Source organism: Liolophura sinensis, chromosome 9 (genome assembly GCF_032854445.1).
Source record: "Liolophura sinensis isolate JHLJ2023 chromosome 9, CUHK_Ljap_v2, whole genome shotgun sequence".
Taxonomy (NCBI): domain Eukaryota; kingdom Metazoa; phylum Mollusca; class Polyplacophora; order Chitonida; family Chitonidae; genus Liolophura; species Liolophura sinensis.
The window spans coordinates 37,008,376-37,023,114 of record NC_088303.1 but is presented as its reverse complement, the minus strand read 5'-3'; the positions used below and the strand labels follow the sequence as shown (position 1 = coordinate 37,023,114).

Below are 14,739 nucleotides of genomic sequence, written 5' to 3'. Positions count from 1 at the left end.
ACTAGGCCGCTGGCCATTTGTCTGACTCATTCTCTAGTTAATCTGGCTTTGAGAATAGTTTACTTGCCCTGACTTGTTGTTTGGTTTGTTAATAGACCAGCAAAGCCCACTTTCGTAACTTATGACGTAATACAATAAACAAAGTTCTGCTAAATGAGCCATAGGCTGATTCAAATGTTCCAACATATCTCAGTTAAGCTTGTAAAGAATAACCAGAATCATCAATTCAAAAAATGTAACTTTATTTCGATATGGTGTCCAGTTAACGCGTGAAGAGAAAGACATACTGGTTAACATGCTAACTTTATAATACCCGGGACACATTGTGAGTAGGTACACACATGCATAATGTCACAGGACATTGGTGTTCTTCAGCGCGAGTTATGTACAAATATTTACAAACGTATTTACAGAATACAAAAGACACCATGATTTTTATACTAATGAGTCAAACCATCAATAATAAAGCAATCTGTCTTTTTACTTATATTTTTCTATAATCATTCAAATATGTCCGTATAATTTCTGTTTTACAAATTGTGAAAGTCTTTGCCAATCGCAATCGATTTCGAAAACGGACACATTTTAAAAGAAAAATCATTTGATATATATCGGACGAATTTCGAGATTTAAAATAACTGCAACTCAGACTACTACTATATATTACATATTTTTTTACATAAATATAAATATATGATGACTGTTTCTGTGAAATTACTACGCCTACAAAGTGCTACCGCCAACTAAAATACGTTTCTTATCACACATGGTTACTTAAAAGTAGTTGCATTTCGTCACGCAGCAATCTAGGCACGTGTTCTGTCTGAAAATGATACACAGTCATGTAAGAGATAGTTATTCAGGAACATGTAAATTTTATTCATATCCACACTGAACGCCCTTTCCGATGAATCAATTCAGTGTACACGTTTTTAAAAGGCATGCATGTACTATAAAGAGCCTATACCGGAGATGTTTGGTCAAAACATCCATCACCGCAAATCCAGTCTAGTTTTGCTATTGTTTTAGAACAGCCCAAATAATTACCTTTCACAAAATATCAGTCTTGTCTTTGTATGTGTTACCGGTCAAATCGGTAACAGCGAATATGGATTTTTTGCCAAAAGTCTGCGGTATAGATGTAGCCTCTTTAACGATGCGGCAAGCATCAGACTTGGGGTAGGAAATCAAGTTTATACATATCTGGTATTCTCTAATCCAGAAACATCGTCATCCATTTTTGTCCTGTTCTTAGTCTGTTAAATGATCACTGTCTTAAATACAGCAGAGAAACATACATTCACACAAATATACTGAACTGGTTTCACTGAGGTTCCGGTAGAGTTTAGGGTATTGTTTTTATGAAGCATTTAGGCTCCCTGAAATATGTTTCTTCAAGTTGCGTTAAATGCATCGTTTCCTGCAACTGGACAAAAAAATTGGAAAATTTTTGATCGTGGTCATTAAATATGTAATGTGTCACGATTGACGTCACTGAATAAGACTGTACCCTCTGGACGGATGTGTCCGAGGGCCCACGAAAGACGAGTGAGATATATAGATACGACTACATAAACACGCAAAGATCACAAACTTGCAAAAATCTTCAGCCACTTTCACATCATAAACACTGATTTTTCATACAAAGTTGATGTCTTTAAGAATAAACGGACCACGCTTTGAGCTTTCTAATAAAACTGAGACATGAGACATGAGACGTACGAAACGGAGACATATAAATATGCTTTTTGGTTTAATGGGAGCAAACTGTAACCTTTTGTATACGTTAGGGCACCAAAAGCGTAGTGTAAATCCACTGGGCTGTGTTCGCTGAGACCCTTTAAGCGTACAAAACCAGACAATGTAATTGTACCCTTCAACATACACACTTCAGCAAGAGAATTCTGTGGCAGTGGTCTTCTTGTCCAGTTCCTGGTAGATATCACAGTGATTCTAACGGTGACCCTTCTGTACGCCATCTTGGAAGACCACTCACCCGCGCACTTTAAACCGAGCGTTTATAACCGGGTGTTCACTTATTTACAGCCAGCAATACAGTCCATATGGTAATGATGTGAGGAGTACGAGATGAGCCTTTTGCGTAAGAAAATAGCTTTTAGACAAAACAAGGACAACAAATACTGCATACGTACAGTATTAAACGATGTCTACCCCTTATAAACAGGGGATAACAAAGTGTGCATGTACACTGTACACGTAAATTCCAAGCGTGTATTGAAACCCAATTCTGATTTAGTTTCTTGGTCAGTTGAGATTTCACTTCAATATGGTCAGTTTCTGCCTTTTGCCAACCTGAATGATTTTGTCTATCTTTATGGTGATTTTGGTATGGTTTGGTTGGTTTCACTGTCTGACATTTCTTGAGAAATGATTAAATACTGATATCACTGGGATAAACCTGGTAAATATGAGCTGTAACTCTTACAATACACGAATGCGTTATCCAAACTACATTGGTCAAAGCTGCGGGTAGGAATGCGCGAATGACTGTTTGTATTCAGTCTCCGACAATGAGTAGAAGTGAGGGTGGACAAGGTTGGAAGATTTACCGATGAATTTGGTTATAACTAATTCTGTATTAACTGAAATATGGCCGGCGCCCCACCTTTGGGCTAAACGTCACGGACATCGAGTTTGGAGGCACTTGGATATTCAACTTGGACTTGAGCATCAACGTGCGTTACATCGCTCTTGTCCGGCTGGGAATCATCATTCGCCTCAGCATCTCCTCTCGACACACCCGTTGCCTCTCCATGCAAGGAGATTCGCACGCTGCTCTCTCGCACGATGTCACTAGACTGTGTGTCGCCTGGCTCCTCGTCAATATAGTCAAAAATGGCACTTTCTGGTGAAATCTGGGTGTCACTCCTGTGATGCTTCTTAAATGACGATTTTAGAGGCTCTGTTTTTGGTCCTGGGTCTTTGATGTTCAGGTGCTTCAGAAGCAGGAGCTGATGTTCAATCAGACGGTTAACTTTGGTTTCTAGAGCTTCCAGTTTACTAGTGTTTGTTTTGGTTTCTCTCTGACTACTGCTGAGATGATTCAACATCTCGTACCGGAAACTGGAAATATCCTGCTTGATTTCGTCAAAGTCTCCTGAAAATAAGCAAATATTTTAGTTTTCCGGTAACAAAGTTAAAAAGTAGAGGTATATATACCCCACTGAAACTGCCAAAGGCCTTCTCTATTTTAACAAATTTGCAGATTATTTCTTATTATAGGCACAGTACTCTCCTAAATCGATATAAAATGAAAGTTCTATCACCGAAAACATCGAGTTTGGAGGTATATTAAAACTGGAAAAAAAACTTGAGGAAATAGTTTCTACCTGTGCCACTTACCAGAGCCTTGTAAATGTGACGACATACTCATACCCATCTTTGTTCATGTTTGATTTACCGATTTGTGTATAACGTCCTACTCATGCATTTTTGGCCTCTGTGGCGGTGATAAGGTTTTAGGGAGGTGGAAACCGTTGTGCCCAGAATACGACACAGTGACACTCTTACCAGTTTCATGTTATTTCTATTTCATTCATAACGTCACTCATAGCTATAGAAACTTGTAACATATGATGTAAGATTTTTTTCTTCACTTATCAAGCATATCATTTATTTATTTATTTGATTGGTGTGTTACGCCATACTCAAGAATATTTCGCTCATACGACGGCCGTCAGCATTATGGTGGGAGGAAACCGGGCAGAGCCCGGAGGAAGTCCACGACCATCCGCAGGGTTCTGTCAGACCTTCCACTAAGAGCGGGAAAGGAAGCCAGCATGAGCTGGACTTGAACTCACAGCGACCATATCAGTGAGAGGCTCCTGGGTCAACAATGCATCTCAGGCACTATTCAACTAGAATATGTCCAAATTGAAACCAGGATGCCCAGAATAAACCATCAACCTCATCCAGAGTCCTAAAAACGTCCTGAAAGAAACTGCGGAACTGAATTTAAACATGCGACGTCATTCGTCAAGGATCAGATAAGGCCATTGGTGGAAGTCTTATGGGGGATATAAATACGCCCATTTTTTTTTCTGTTTTCTTTTATACAACAAAATCACAGTGTATGACACAGTCAGATTCTTATCAGTTTAATGTTATTTCCATCTTGTCACTTTCACCACTTCGTTCAAAATGTCTGTCATAGCTATGGAAAATATAATTTCAGATTTTTTTCTTCCCTTATCTATCTGAATTTCTTTTTTGGAAAAAAACAACAAATTAATTTAAATATATTAGAAGGGAATCTTAGTTTGTATGCACTACATACATACACGATGTACAACTTTTTACCAGTTAGTGGCATGCAGCCAACACCACTTGTAAAGGCACGGAGAGTATAAGATATGACAGACGCAAGTCTGCATTATATTCATGCAACAGTGGTCATTTCGCACACAAGTCATTGACATAATGTTATAATATCTAGGATAAAAAGAAACAAAAAGTATATGAAGAAAAATTACAGAGATTGCACACCCCTCGCCCTCACGCTTTCAAATCAGCTCACCTGTTGGCAAAGAAGGCCCGAAATATATCCCTGGCAATCAAATCATTTTGACAGTGTTTTTGAGATTTTAAGAAAATATATTTCAGCGATTTTTAATGTCCCATGTGTGAGGAAAATATATATTTGAATTTAAAATTAATTTTTACTCATCCTTAACCGTTTCTTAAATAATATTACAAATACGTTTCACTTGCCTTTGAGTTTCAGCGGTGTGTTTTTGGACACAAGAGTATTGCCCCTTTGATCACCGCACATCTCCCAACGACGTTAAAGCGAAGTAGTCGGATAGTTGAGGAAAATATTCTTTTCCGTGAATTGTTTTGAAACGTTTGTTTGGATCTGTTCGACTGGTCTTTTCAACCGTATGCTGTCGCAGTTTAGCGATCTGGCTATTAATATGTAACAAACTCAAAACGCGTTTGTTTATATCCTTCATGGCATACTCCTCAACCGCGCATGCGCCCGCTCTCTCTTTAATCACTGCCACCAAAAGACAAGCTTGACCTTTGGAGCCTATGAGGCGCATGTAGGCTTGTTTAGACTTAGCCTCATCACCTGTCTCCTCCCGCGGAACTATTTAATCAGCATTCATCAATAAAATTGTTTTAGGTTTTGGTTAGAATCATGTTGCAAATACTCTAGATAAAGAGAGTGCATGTGTATAAAGTATTATTAGACATTATCAGACTGTGTACAAAATTTACTATTGGTAGCAGTGAGCGAAAGATGGAGAGCGGCGCATGCGCTGTTGAGGAGTATGCCTTCGTGTCCGACTATCGACGTGCTTGACAATGGAATTACCCGATCACCTAAACTTCCAGAGCTAGGCGGACCTGAAAGCCTTTCGCTCATGAGAGTTATCTGCTGAAGGTCCGACTTTTATAGGTTTTCGATCCCACTGGTAGATTATGAGATAGTCTTACCTTATTGTCGGTTTACGAATATTTTTCAATCACAAGTAATTATAAGACGAAAATAAAGTAACTCAGAGAGTAACAATCGCTGGCACCGGAAATCATGATCGAGTGAGAGACACTGGCAGGTCCTTGTTGCTCAACTAACTGCAGTAATTTACTTATGTGCTTAAGAAAAACTTTGCGCCTTACTCTACATTTTCAGTCTTAAGTGCATGTTATCTTTCCTTCTCTCTTTTCAATACTTCCTTCTCTCAATCTCAATGAATCCCTCTCTCTATCTTGCGGCCCATTTTTTTCTTTCCCTTTCTCGGCAGGACTCACTCGTATTTTTTCTCTTGTAGCCTTTCTCGTCTACCAGCACTTTGATTGACAGCTATTGCATCACATGACCACAAGACTACATTTCCGAATGGACCCGAAATCCCCCGTAGAGGTCGAGGACTGGACATTTATAAACAAAAACGCTGTCGCCTGGAAAATTCGGGCGAAAGTTGAAAGTTTGGAGTCTTACTACACGAATAGAGGACATACCTGAAAGCTGTAAATTTTCCACATAAGCTGTATTCAACGAACTCTATCATACTGTGGAGTTTCAAGTTTCAAGTTTCAAACCTTAATCCGACTATCTCGCTTTAAATGTATTTTTCCACTCGACGACTTGAAAGCCGTTAACCGGAATAAGTAGTGATTACGGTCTAAGATCCGTGGCCTTTCCTTTTCTGTAACGCTTCCGATATTTTAACGTTAAGCAATTCGGCAATGCAGCAACGCGCACCATTAAACACCTCACAACACCGTCTGGCCACATTAACGTTAAGAGATTTCGTCCTCCTCATTTCACACTCAACTCACCTTCATTGACGTCACTTTCTCTTTGCATATCAAAGATGTACCGCTTTACTATTCTTTTCATAACTCTCTGAAATATAAAGAATAACCAAATATCAACCGTGTGAAAGTTCTGTGGAAGTTTTGTGAAACGGGGCCCAACCCATGCTAGTTTGTCAGCAACCGGTAGATGGTTGTGGGGTTTCCCCAAGCTCTGTTCGGTTTCCTTCCACCATAATACTGGCCGCAGTCGTATAAGTGAAATATTCGGCGTAAAATACCAATCCAATAAAAAATATAATAAATTACAGACAAACATTGACAATTTAAAACAGATGAATGTCAACCATCTCTTTCGTTTGATTTCAGACTACCATAATACTGATTAAGTTAAATTTGATAATTCACACGAATTCTTCGGTCAAAAACATTTTTAAAAAATTAGCCAAACATCAGATGTAACTGAACCAAATAGGTGTTCTCAGGAATGAAAAAACTCATGTAAAACGGAGAAAGTCTAGCACATTGCCGCACCCAAGAAGAGCTGTTTTGCGACATGCGATGTATTTTTGTGTTGTGTTTCTTGCATAAAAAGGGTTGACTAGCATAGTTCTAAAGAAAACAGCTCAACAGGGTGTAATTAGTTGAATTTGTTAACGGATCAGTCCATAAATGAGGATCGTTACATTCCTGGTTTCTAACTGATACTCTTAACTCAAAATGGCAAACGGCTACAAATCGCATCAGGCAATTTCAGACTTTACCTGATAGGTGAGTTTTTGCGGGAAATTGCCGGGATCAGAATCCGTCCTCACAAACCCATTGGTCGTGCTCATGGTCTGCTGGAAATGTTTAATACCCTTATTTGACGCGGCGTCGCTTTCTAGTTCGTCCCAAGCTCTCTTGTCGCTGGTGTTGGACCTACCACTCCTCCGAACCTGAAAACAGGCCCACGAACATATATGAATAACTGGGCGTGACTGACGAAGTAGGTGTACAAAGAAATGAGTCTTCTGGACCGAATAACAAATAGTTTAAACAGAAAGACCAAAGAAAGCATTATTTATTTATTTGATTGTTGTTTTAATGGCATACTCAAGAAGGTTAAGTCTGTAAATAGGCCATACACACTGTTTACAATAATCGTGGCTTTCATCGTTCAATTGAAGGCCGATTAAACGTGATAAAGCTGATTTTGCAGTCTAGCAGCAGTTCATGGAGGCAGATTAAAACGCCTGTTTCAAACTCTATATAGGGTGCCGAATCTAATTTAATTTAATAATCAAGGATCAAACACTCGACTTTGACTTCGAGTAAATCGGAGATAGACGTAAATGTGTAGCATAGGGTTTCTTTAAAGTAGCCGAAAAAATTAGCTTTTCAGGACAGCTTTAGTTATACCTGCCCCTGGGTATTTTCTTTTGGTAGCCTATGTAGGCCTATTTTGTGTTCATGTAGATTTAAAATGGCTGTGAAACACACATGGAATAAGTAAGTAAATAAAGAACAACGGCATCTCTCAGACTGCGTCAAATCCCCTGCACACTAACTGCTTGCTCATTATACCTCATTATCTAAAAAACCCGCTTTATTCTTGTTAATAAAACATTGTTGATATAAAGACAGCATACTTTCTTTACCACACAGATACTATTTAGAAAGAAAGAGAAGACCCAAAACACAGTCAGGGTATATCGTCTGTTTAATTTCTGGGCTATGCCTGGCTGAAACTCTCGATTGTCGGTTCACTCTATGCGGATAACATCCACGCTAAGCAGATACAGCAGAGGTATAAAAAGGCTCGATTGATTGATGGCTCTCAGACTTGTTTCAAATGTGTATCTGTTACCATGGCAACGAAGCGGTGGAAATCCAAGTCGGTCAATTCGGTGACAAAGTAATGAGTGATGTGAGTTGGATACGTGTATGAATGAGGATTGTGTATAAGTTCCTGTTCCGAATGACGATTGTGTATAAGTTCCTGTTACAAGTAATGGTTGTGTATAAGTTCCTGTTACCAATGAGGGTTGTGTAATAAGTTCCTGTTACGAGTGAGGGTTGTGTTTAAGCTTCTGTTACAAGTGAGGGCTGTGTATAAGCTCATGTTACGAATGAGGGTTGTGTATAGGTTCTTGTTACAAATGAAGGTTGTGTATAAGTTCTTGTTACGAGTGAGTGTTGTGTATAAGTTCTTGTTACGAGTGAGGGTTGTGTATAAGTTCTTGTTACGAATGAGGGTTGTGTATAAGTTCCTGTTACGAATGAGGGTTGTGTATAAGTTCCTGTACGAGTGAGGGTTGTGTATAAGCTCCTGTTACGAATGAGGGTTGTGTATAAGCTCCTGTTACGAGTGAGGGTTGTGTATAAGTTCCTGTTACGAGTGAGGGTTGTGTATAGGTTCCTGTTACGAATGAAGGTTGTGTATAAGTTACTGTTACGAATGAGGGTTGTGTATAAGCTTCTGTTACGAATGAGGGTTGTGTATAAGCTTCTGTTACGAATGAGGGTTTTGTATAAGCTCCTGTTACGAATGTGGGTTGTGTATAAGCTCCTGTTACGAGTGAGGGTTGTGTATAAATTCCTGTTACGAATGAAGGTTATGTATAAGCTTTTGTTACGAATGAGGGTTGTGTATAAGCACTGGATATTCTGTGTCCATCCACAATCGATAAATAGTTTCATGTATGTTTCCTCCAAAAACCAATTATACTAACGACCACAATTTTAATTATTAATTATAAATGAGTACACATATGGATATATTTGTTATACTAACGACCACAATTTTTAGTTATTAATCATAAATGAGCACACACACACACACACACACACACACACACACACACACACACACACACACACGTGTGTGTGTATATATATATATATCAATCACCGTTCCCACTGGTTGAGCCGATATACAACTCGATGTCCTTTATCCGCCCGGGGTGACCTCTGATTTCCGGTTCAGGTTTCCGGATTTTCTTCCAGAAGAACTGAACGATGTAGACAATAGCTTTAGGGGTGGGGATGATGATGTTGAAAGGAACTGGCAGCGTACAATCGTCGTTAATGTACTCCATGTACAGCTTTGTGCGGGCGAACTTCCATTCAGTATCCGCCTCAGACTGAACAACAACAACATAAAAGTTCATTGTTATTTATTATCGTGACAAAACATCAAGAGCGTTTATGCTGGTAATATATCTTGAATTCCGAATACTGAAATGAACATAATACATATGTTTGAACTGATGACAACATTTGTATGCTGATACAGAAAATATTAAATATTCTGGCATAATCCGGGGAAAACCCACGATCATCCGCAACATGCTGGAAAACTTTCCCACGCACGGCCGGAGAGGAAGCCAACACTGACCCATGGAGTCATCCGATACAGAAAATAAACATTTTCAATAGTCATCATGCTTATCCTATAAACCTCATTTGCGGGTCTATATTCGGCCTAAAAATGCTTTGTGTCACATGCCTGACGCCCACAGAAAAGCATTGTCTAAATGTTGCATAACGAATAGTTAGTCTGGCTCAAGAGCTTCCAGACATTAAACATAAACATTCTGTTTTTATTTCATTCAAAGTAGAATGATTGTTTAAATACCTAATAATTTTCTAAAAAAATGTAACTAGTTGTGTAATAGATAGACACAAAGAAGGCAATGTCTGTATGTACTTTAAGATCAGAGACAGATAGCTTTATTTTATTTTAACAGGCATTATTAAAATCGTTTGTGTATAAAGATTAAAAGTTATAAGAAAACAATTTTTAACTGCATGTAAAGAACCAGATCTCCTTTAAATAAAGTATGTATCATCTGAAAGAACATTTCATACAGATTCCAAATATGTATGGTTTTCATGAGTTTGTTTTTGCCTTTTCTACATTGAGATTCTATGGCAGACTTTTTGGGTTATACATAACGGGGTGAAGCATAGTGACGTCAGGAATTCTACTCTTGCCGCTGACAGACTCGAACCGTCAAAGACGTATTCTACATTAAAAACAGATATATGTTTATATATACAGACGATATTTTATAACAGCTAAAGAGAACATGAAATGGTATTTTAGATGACCCGAACGCCACTTAAACTTGTCCTTTTCTTTGAAGAGTTCCTCACCTGAATCAGTTCAACCGACCTTGACATCATGGCAATCAACATGTTAAGAAGCACGATCACAGTTGTTATGTTGTAAGCACCAAACATACAATAGCCAACGTTTTGTGTGAACGTGTGGTTGAATTCGTCCAGCTCTACAACGGATGACTCGCCACGTCCAAACAGAGACCAAAATACAGTCTGAAATGTTTCTCCAAGCTGAAAAAAGGAGAGGTCATATGTAAAAAATATAAACCTGCTTCTAGTAAGTTGAATTCCATGTACATTGTGGAAACCACATCTTGTACTTTCAACGAAAGCAAAACTATTTCTGCAATTACGTCGTACCTCATATTATTTATTTATTTATTTCCTTGATGTTTTACGCTGCACTCAAGAATATTTCAATTATACGACGGCGGTCAGCATTATGGTGGGAGGAAACCGGGCAAAACCGGTGGAAACCGACGACCAGGTTGCTGCAAGGACCTTCCCACGTATGGCCGGAGAGTGAGCCAGCATGAGGTGGACTTGAACTCACAGCGAGCAAAGCGTAATAAAGACATGGAAACTGCTAGTTCCCTTGTTTCAAAGTACAATTTAGAAGTCTGAAACGCTGTATAAGTATACATATCCTCCCACATTAGAGTGCCTGTCTGTTTCCTCCACATTACAGTGCCTGCCTGTTTCCTCCACATTACAGTGCCTGTCTGTTTGCCAGTTTTGTGCAAGAAACTACCACGGGATGACCAAAAATGTATAACATATACACAACTTTTGTTAAATTTACTGGTGTAAATTTAAGTGAGAAACTCTCTAAGCATGTCAGATGTGAGTGTATATTAAATGTAATGACAACCCTCCATTTTGAATAATTCCAGACCAGTGACTTCTAATAAATTACAATTAACATCACTGCATTCTTTTACTTAATTCTGCATAACCCATGGTGCTAGGGGCGTGTAAATTGTACTATTTATGCATTTACATAAACAGTTAAGAGTAAAACCCTGACTGAGGTAAGTATTTTTAACTAGTTAAATTCACCGGTTACTTGTGACCATTTGCCAACTATCACACTGTCGTCGCTGCTCTGGTTTTACTCTCTATTCTGTACGTCTTTAATTATACAGAGTGATCACCTCTAAGTTACTGTCAGCTAGTCACTCCATATGGCCAGGTTTTCTTTTCTTGTAAGTTTCGGTGTTAGGCTCGGCATACACGAGAGCTTAAAACTCTGCATACATGAGAGCTTAAAGCTCGGCATACACGAGAGCTTAAAGCTCTGCATACACGAGAGCTTAAAGCTCTGCATACACGAGAGTTTAAATCTCGGCATACACGAAAGCTTAACGCTCGGCATACACGAAAGCTTAAAACCCGGCATACGCGAGAGCTTAAAAGCTCGGCATACATGAGAGCTTAACGCTCGGCATACACGAGAGCTAAAAAACCCGGATACACGAGAGCTTAAAGCTCGGCATACACGAGAGTTTAAATCTCGGCATACACGAAAGCTTAACGCTCGGCATACACGAGAACTTATAGCGCGGAATAAACGAGAGGTTATAGCCCGGCATACACGAAATCTTAAAGCTCGGCTGATTTGTTGCAACCATTTCTCACTGAAGACCAAGGGTCATACACGGTTACTATATGATTTAACTGAGTTGGTACCAGTCATATTATGGTATTTTTCTGACATATTCCATTTGGGTAGCGTCGTTATACCGCATACACCAGCACTCATGACCCGACGCAACGGTTGGATTGAGTTGGGTCTTAGGTTCCTGTTTTGTAATGCAGAGCTTTAAGCGACAAAGTGGAGTATGCATTCTTACTATCCGAAACTCTCCTGAGCTTTCGTGGTGATATTCCTGGACTGGTTGTTGAATATCAGCTCAACATTACGGCGACCGTCCACCGGGTTAGTACCAATAAAGGTTCTGAAGGCCGACCATGAACGCGGCGAATATCACCCCGAATATAATGGCGAACTTCATGATGTCCTGACAAGAGAAAAGAAAACTAATCAGATCAAAGAGAGAAAAAAAAGATGGCGATCGTTAGCCGAGTGTACTTTGGGAAACATAAAATGGGAAACCTTTCCCATCAAAAGTGATTCGGGGCCAAAACCATCTATTCCAATTCTTCATGTATGCCTTTATGATGATGTTTTGAGGCAAACCGGTAACATGTTATTCATGCCATATTACGACAATGGTCAATTCAGTCTTGGCCAATTGTCCACAAAAGAAACATTAAAATGATTTACTCGGTGGAAAATAAATTAATCTCTTTTTCTTTATCTAAATTTGTAAACTGGCACAAGAGCAAAAGCTGTGTAAGAAATCTTACATAAGTACTTGCACTAGGAACTTCGGAGATGACGTTATAATGAGTGAAACGTCAAAGCGAATCATTTACTGGCATCCTCTCCGATCGCATACTTGGGAAGGTCTGCCAGCAACCTGCGGATGGTGGGGTTTCTCCCGCTTTCGCCACCACAACACTAGCCGGCGTAGTACAAATGAAATATTCTTGACTACAGCGTAAAACACCGATCAATTAAATAATAAATCAAATCATTTACAACTCCGGTGGAATTCCATAAAAACACCATCACTGGCAAAGAAATTTTGGTTTCAGTAATAACACGCTATACAATTCGGCCAACGAAAACGTATGTCTGCTTATTATTTTAAATTAATAAATGTTTGATAAAAGTCGATCATCACAAGACCCATTTCCAACACAACCTGAAACACCAGTCCCAAAGGAATGTGTAAGAACATAAACATAAATAATACATAAATTTTTTAACAAATAAGTGACAAGCAGTTAGAGATCCCGGTGATATTCTAGTCATGACATCCACATTCCAAAGTATTATGTAGAGAGTAAAATGGTAAAACAAATTTTCCAAAACTCTTGTGTGGGCATGCCAGTAGACGTTTATTTCTAAAAGGGTATGCCTGAACTTAAGACTCTCACGGATTGAAGCGTGATTTGGACAATATTTGCGAGGCACACCAGAGCACCAGATGTTCACAGTTAGCGTTAAGAACGATTCCATTATGCTTACTTATCCTGTCAATTCGTCAGCTTTTGATCGAAATCATACAGAGAAAGACGATTCATTTCTCAGCTTAAGATTATGACTGTCACGTTTAAAAGCTATATCCAATTACATAGCGATGTGTCAGCGCGCCAAAGTACTCTTAAGGTACATCATTGTGTGAAAGCATGATATAGGTTAACACCCATCATCAATCGGATCTAGCCCTCAACGAATACCTTTTAATATTTTTTAGACCAGAGTTACACCAGAAAGCTAAAGGCTGTTCTTTTCACGTGTATTAAAACACAAGACTTAGGAGAATATCAGGCCGATAATATATTTTACTGGCGTGTTGAGACGGGTATATGGAGATTTGTATATGTGAACGGTCCTGGGGACGGTAGTAGGTGCAAGAATCTGTGTACCTCGAGAGGTGAAACTGATCAATGGTTGAGAGCTACTGACACCTTCGCCAAATCTTTGTCTCAGTTCTGTTTTATATATTTACTTGATTGGTGTTTTAAACCAGACCTTCCCACGTATATACGACCACAGCAGCTATGTTCCTCCCCTTCTCCTGTTACAGGACAGAATGCGATTTAAAGGTCTGAACATTCACTGAAGTGAATTTACATCAATTTTGGCGCGTATAAGTCATAAATCGAAAAAAAAGTAGCCTACTGCAGTCCCACTGAAATATTTTGTCTGCATTAAACACTGAGTGGGTAAATTAACGGTACTACAGAAGTAACTTTCTAAACAAATTCTTGATCAAGGCGTTAAACAACAATCAAATAAAAAAAGGTAAAAAAATGAACAAATGTAACATTGAGCCACCACTATGCTTTCATACAGGATTGGCGTATGATTTGCTCCATCTTACATACTAGCGTACCTCAACAATTATGGTTTCTGATTCATGGCAACAACTTATGTAATGCAAGTAGACCTAAATCGTAAATGTTTCCAACGGGAAAAAATAATAATCACTAGAGGATTCGAAGTCTTTGTCAAAGTACTTGTCAAAGTGATTTCACGAATTCAGTGTACTAAGGTTTTTATGAAATATAACAAAACTGATCACGTTATAAAGTTTGTATTTTAACAATATAAAGACGTTAATCACGTTAATCAAAACGACACTTTAACAGCACACAACAATACATACGTGAAAGTATTTTTGATACGGTAAATTAAAAACACCGTGAGAGCCTCATTTTCCCCACAAAACGGTATGGCTGCAGGCCAAGTGTTAAATTTTCACAACTAAGGGTTAA

The 14,739-nt window shown here is 38.8% G+C and overlaps 1 protein-coding gene across 1 annotated transcript in view; it reads right to left on the bottom strand.

Moving 5' to 3' along the window:
- Positions 1-262: 262 nt before the first annotated feature.
- LOC135475829 (short transient receptor potential channel 3-like) overlaps positions 263-14,739 on the bottom strand; it is an 80,324-nt gene continuing 65,847 nt past the window's right edge. The window contains exons 6-12 of the mRNA XM_064755769.1: positions 12,333-12,410; positions 10,423-10,620; positions 9,176-9,407; positions 7,684-7,751; positions 7,047-7,220; positions 6,307-6,373; positions 263-3,118 (exon numbers count right to left, since the gene is read on the bottom strand). Of these exons, the coding sequence (XP_064611839.1) occupies positions 2,634-3,118; positions 6,307-6,373; positions 7,047-7,220; positions 7,684-7,751; positions 9,176-9,407; positions 10,423-10,620; positions 12,333-12,410 (1,302 nt within the window). The 3' untranslated portion in view covers positions 263-2,633. The remainder of the gene's footprint in view (positions 3,119-6,306; positions 6,374-7,046; positions 7,221-7,683; positions 7,752-9,175; positions 9,408-10,422; positions 10,621-12,332; positions 12,411-14,739) is intronic.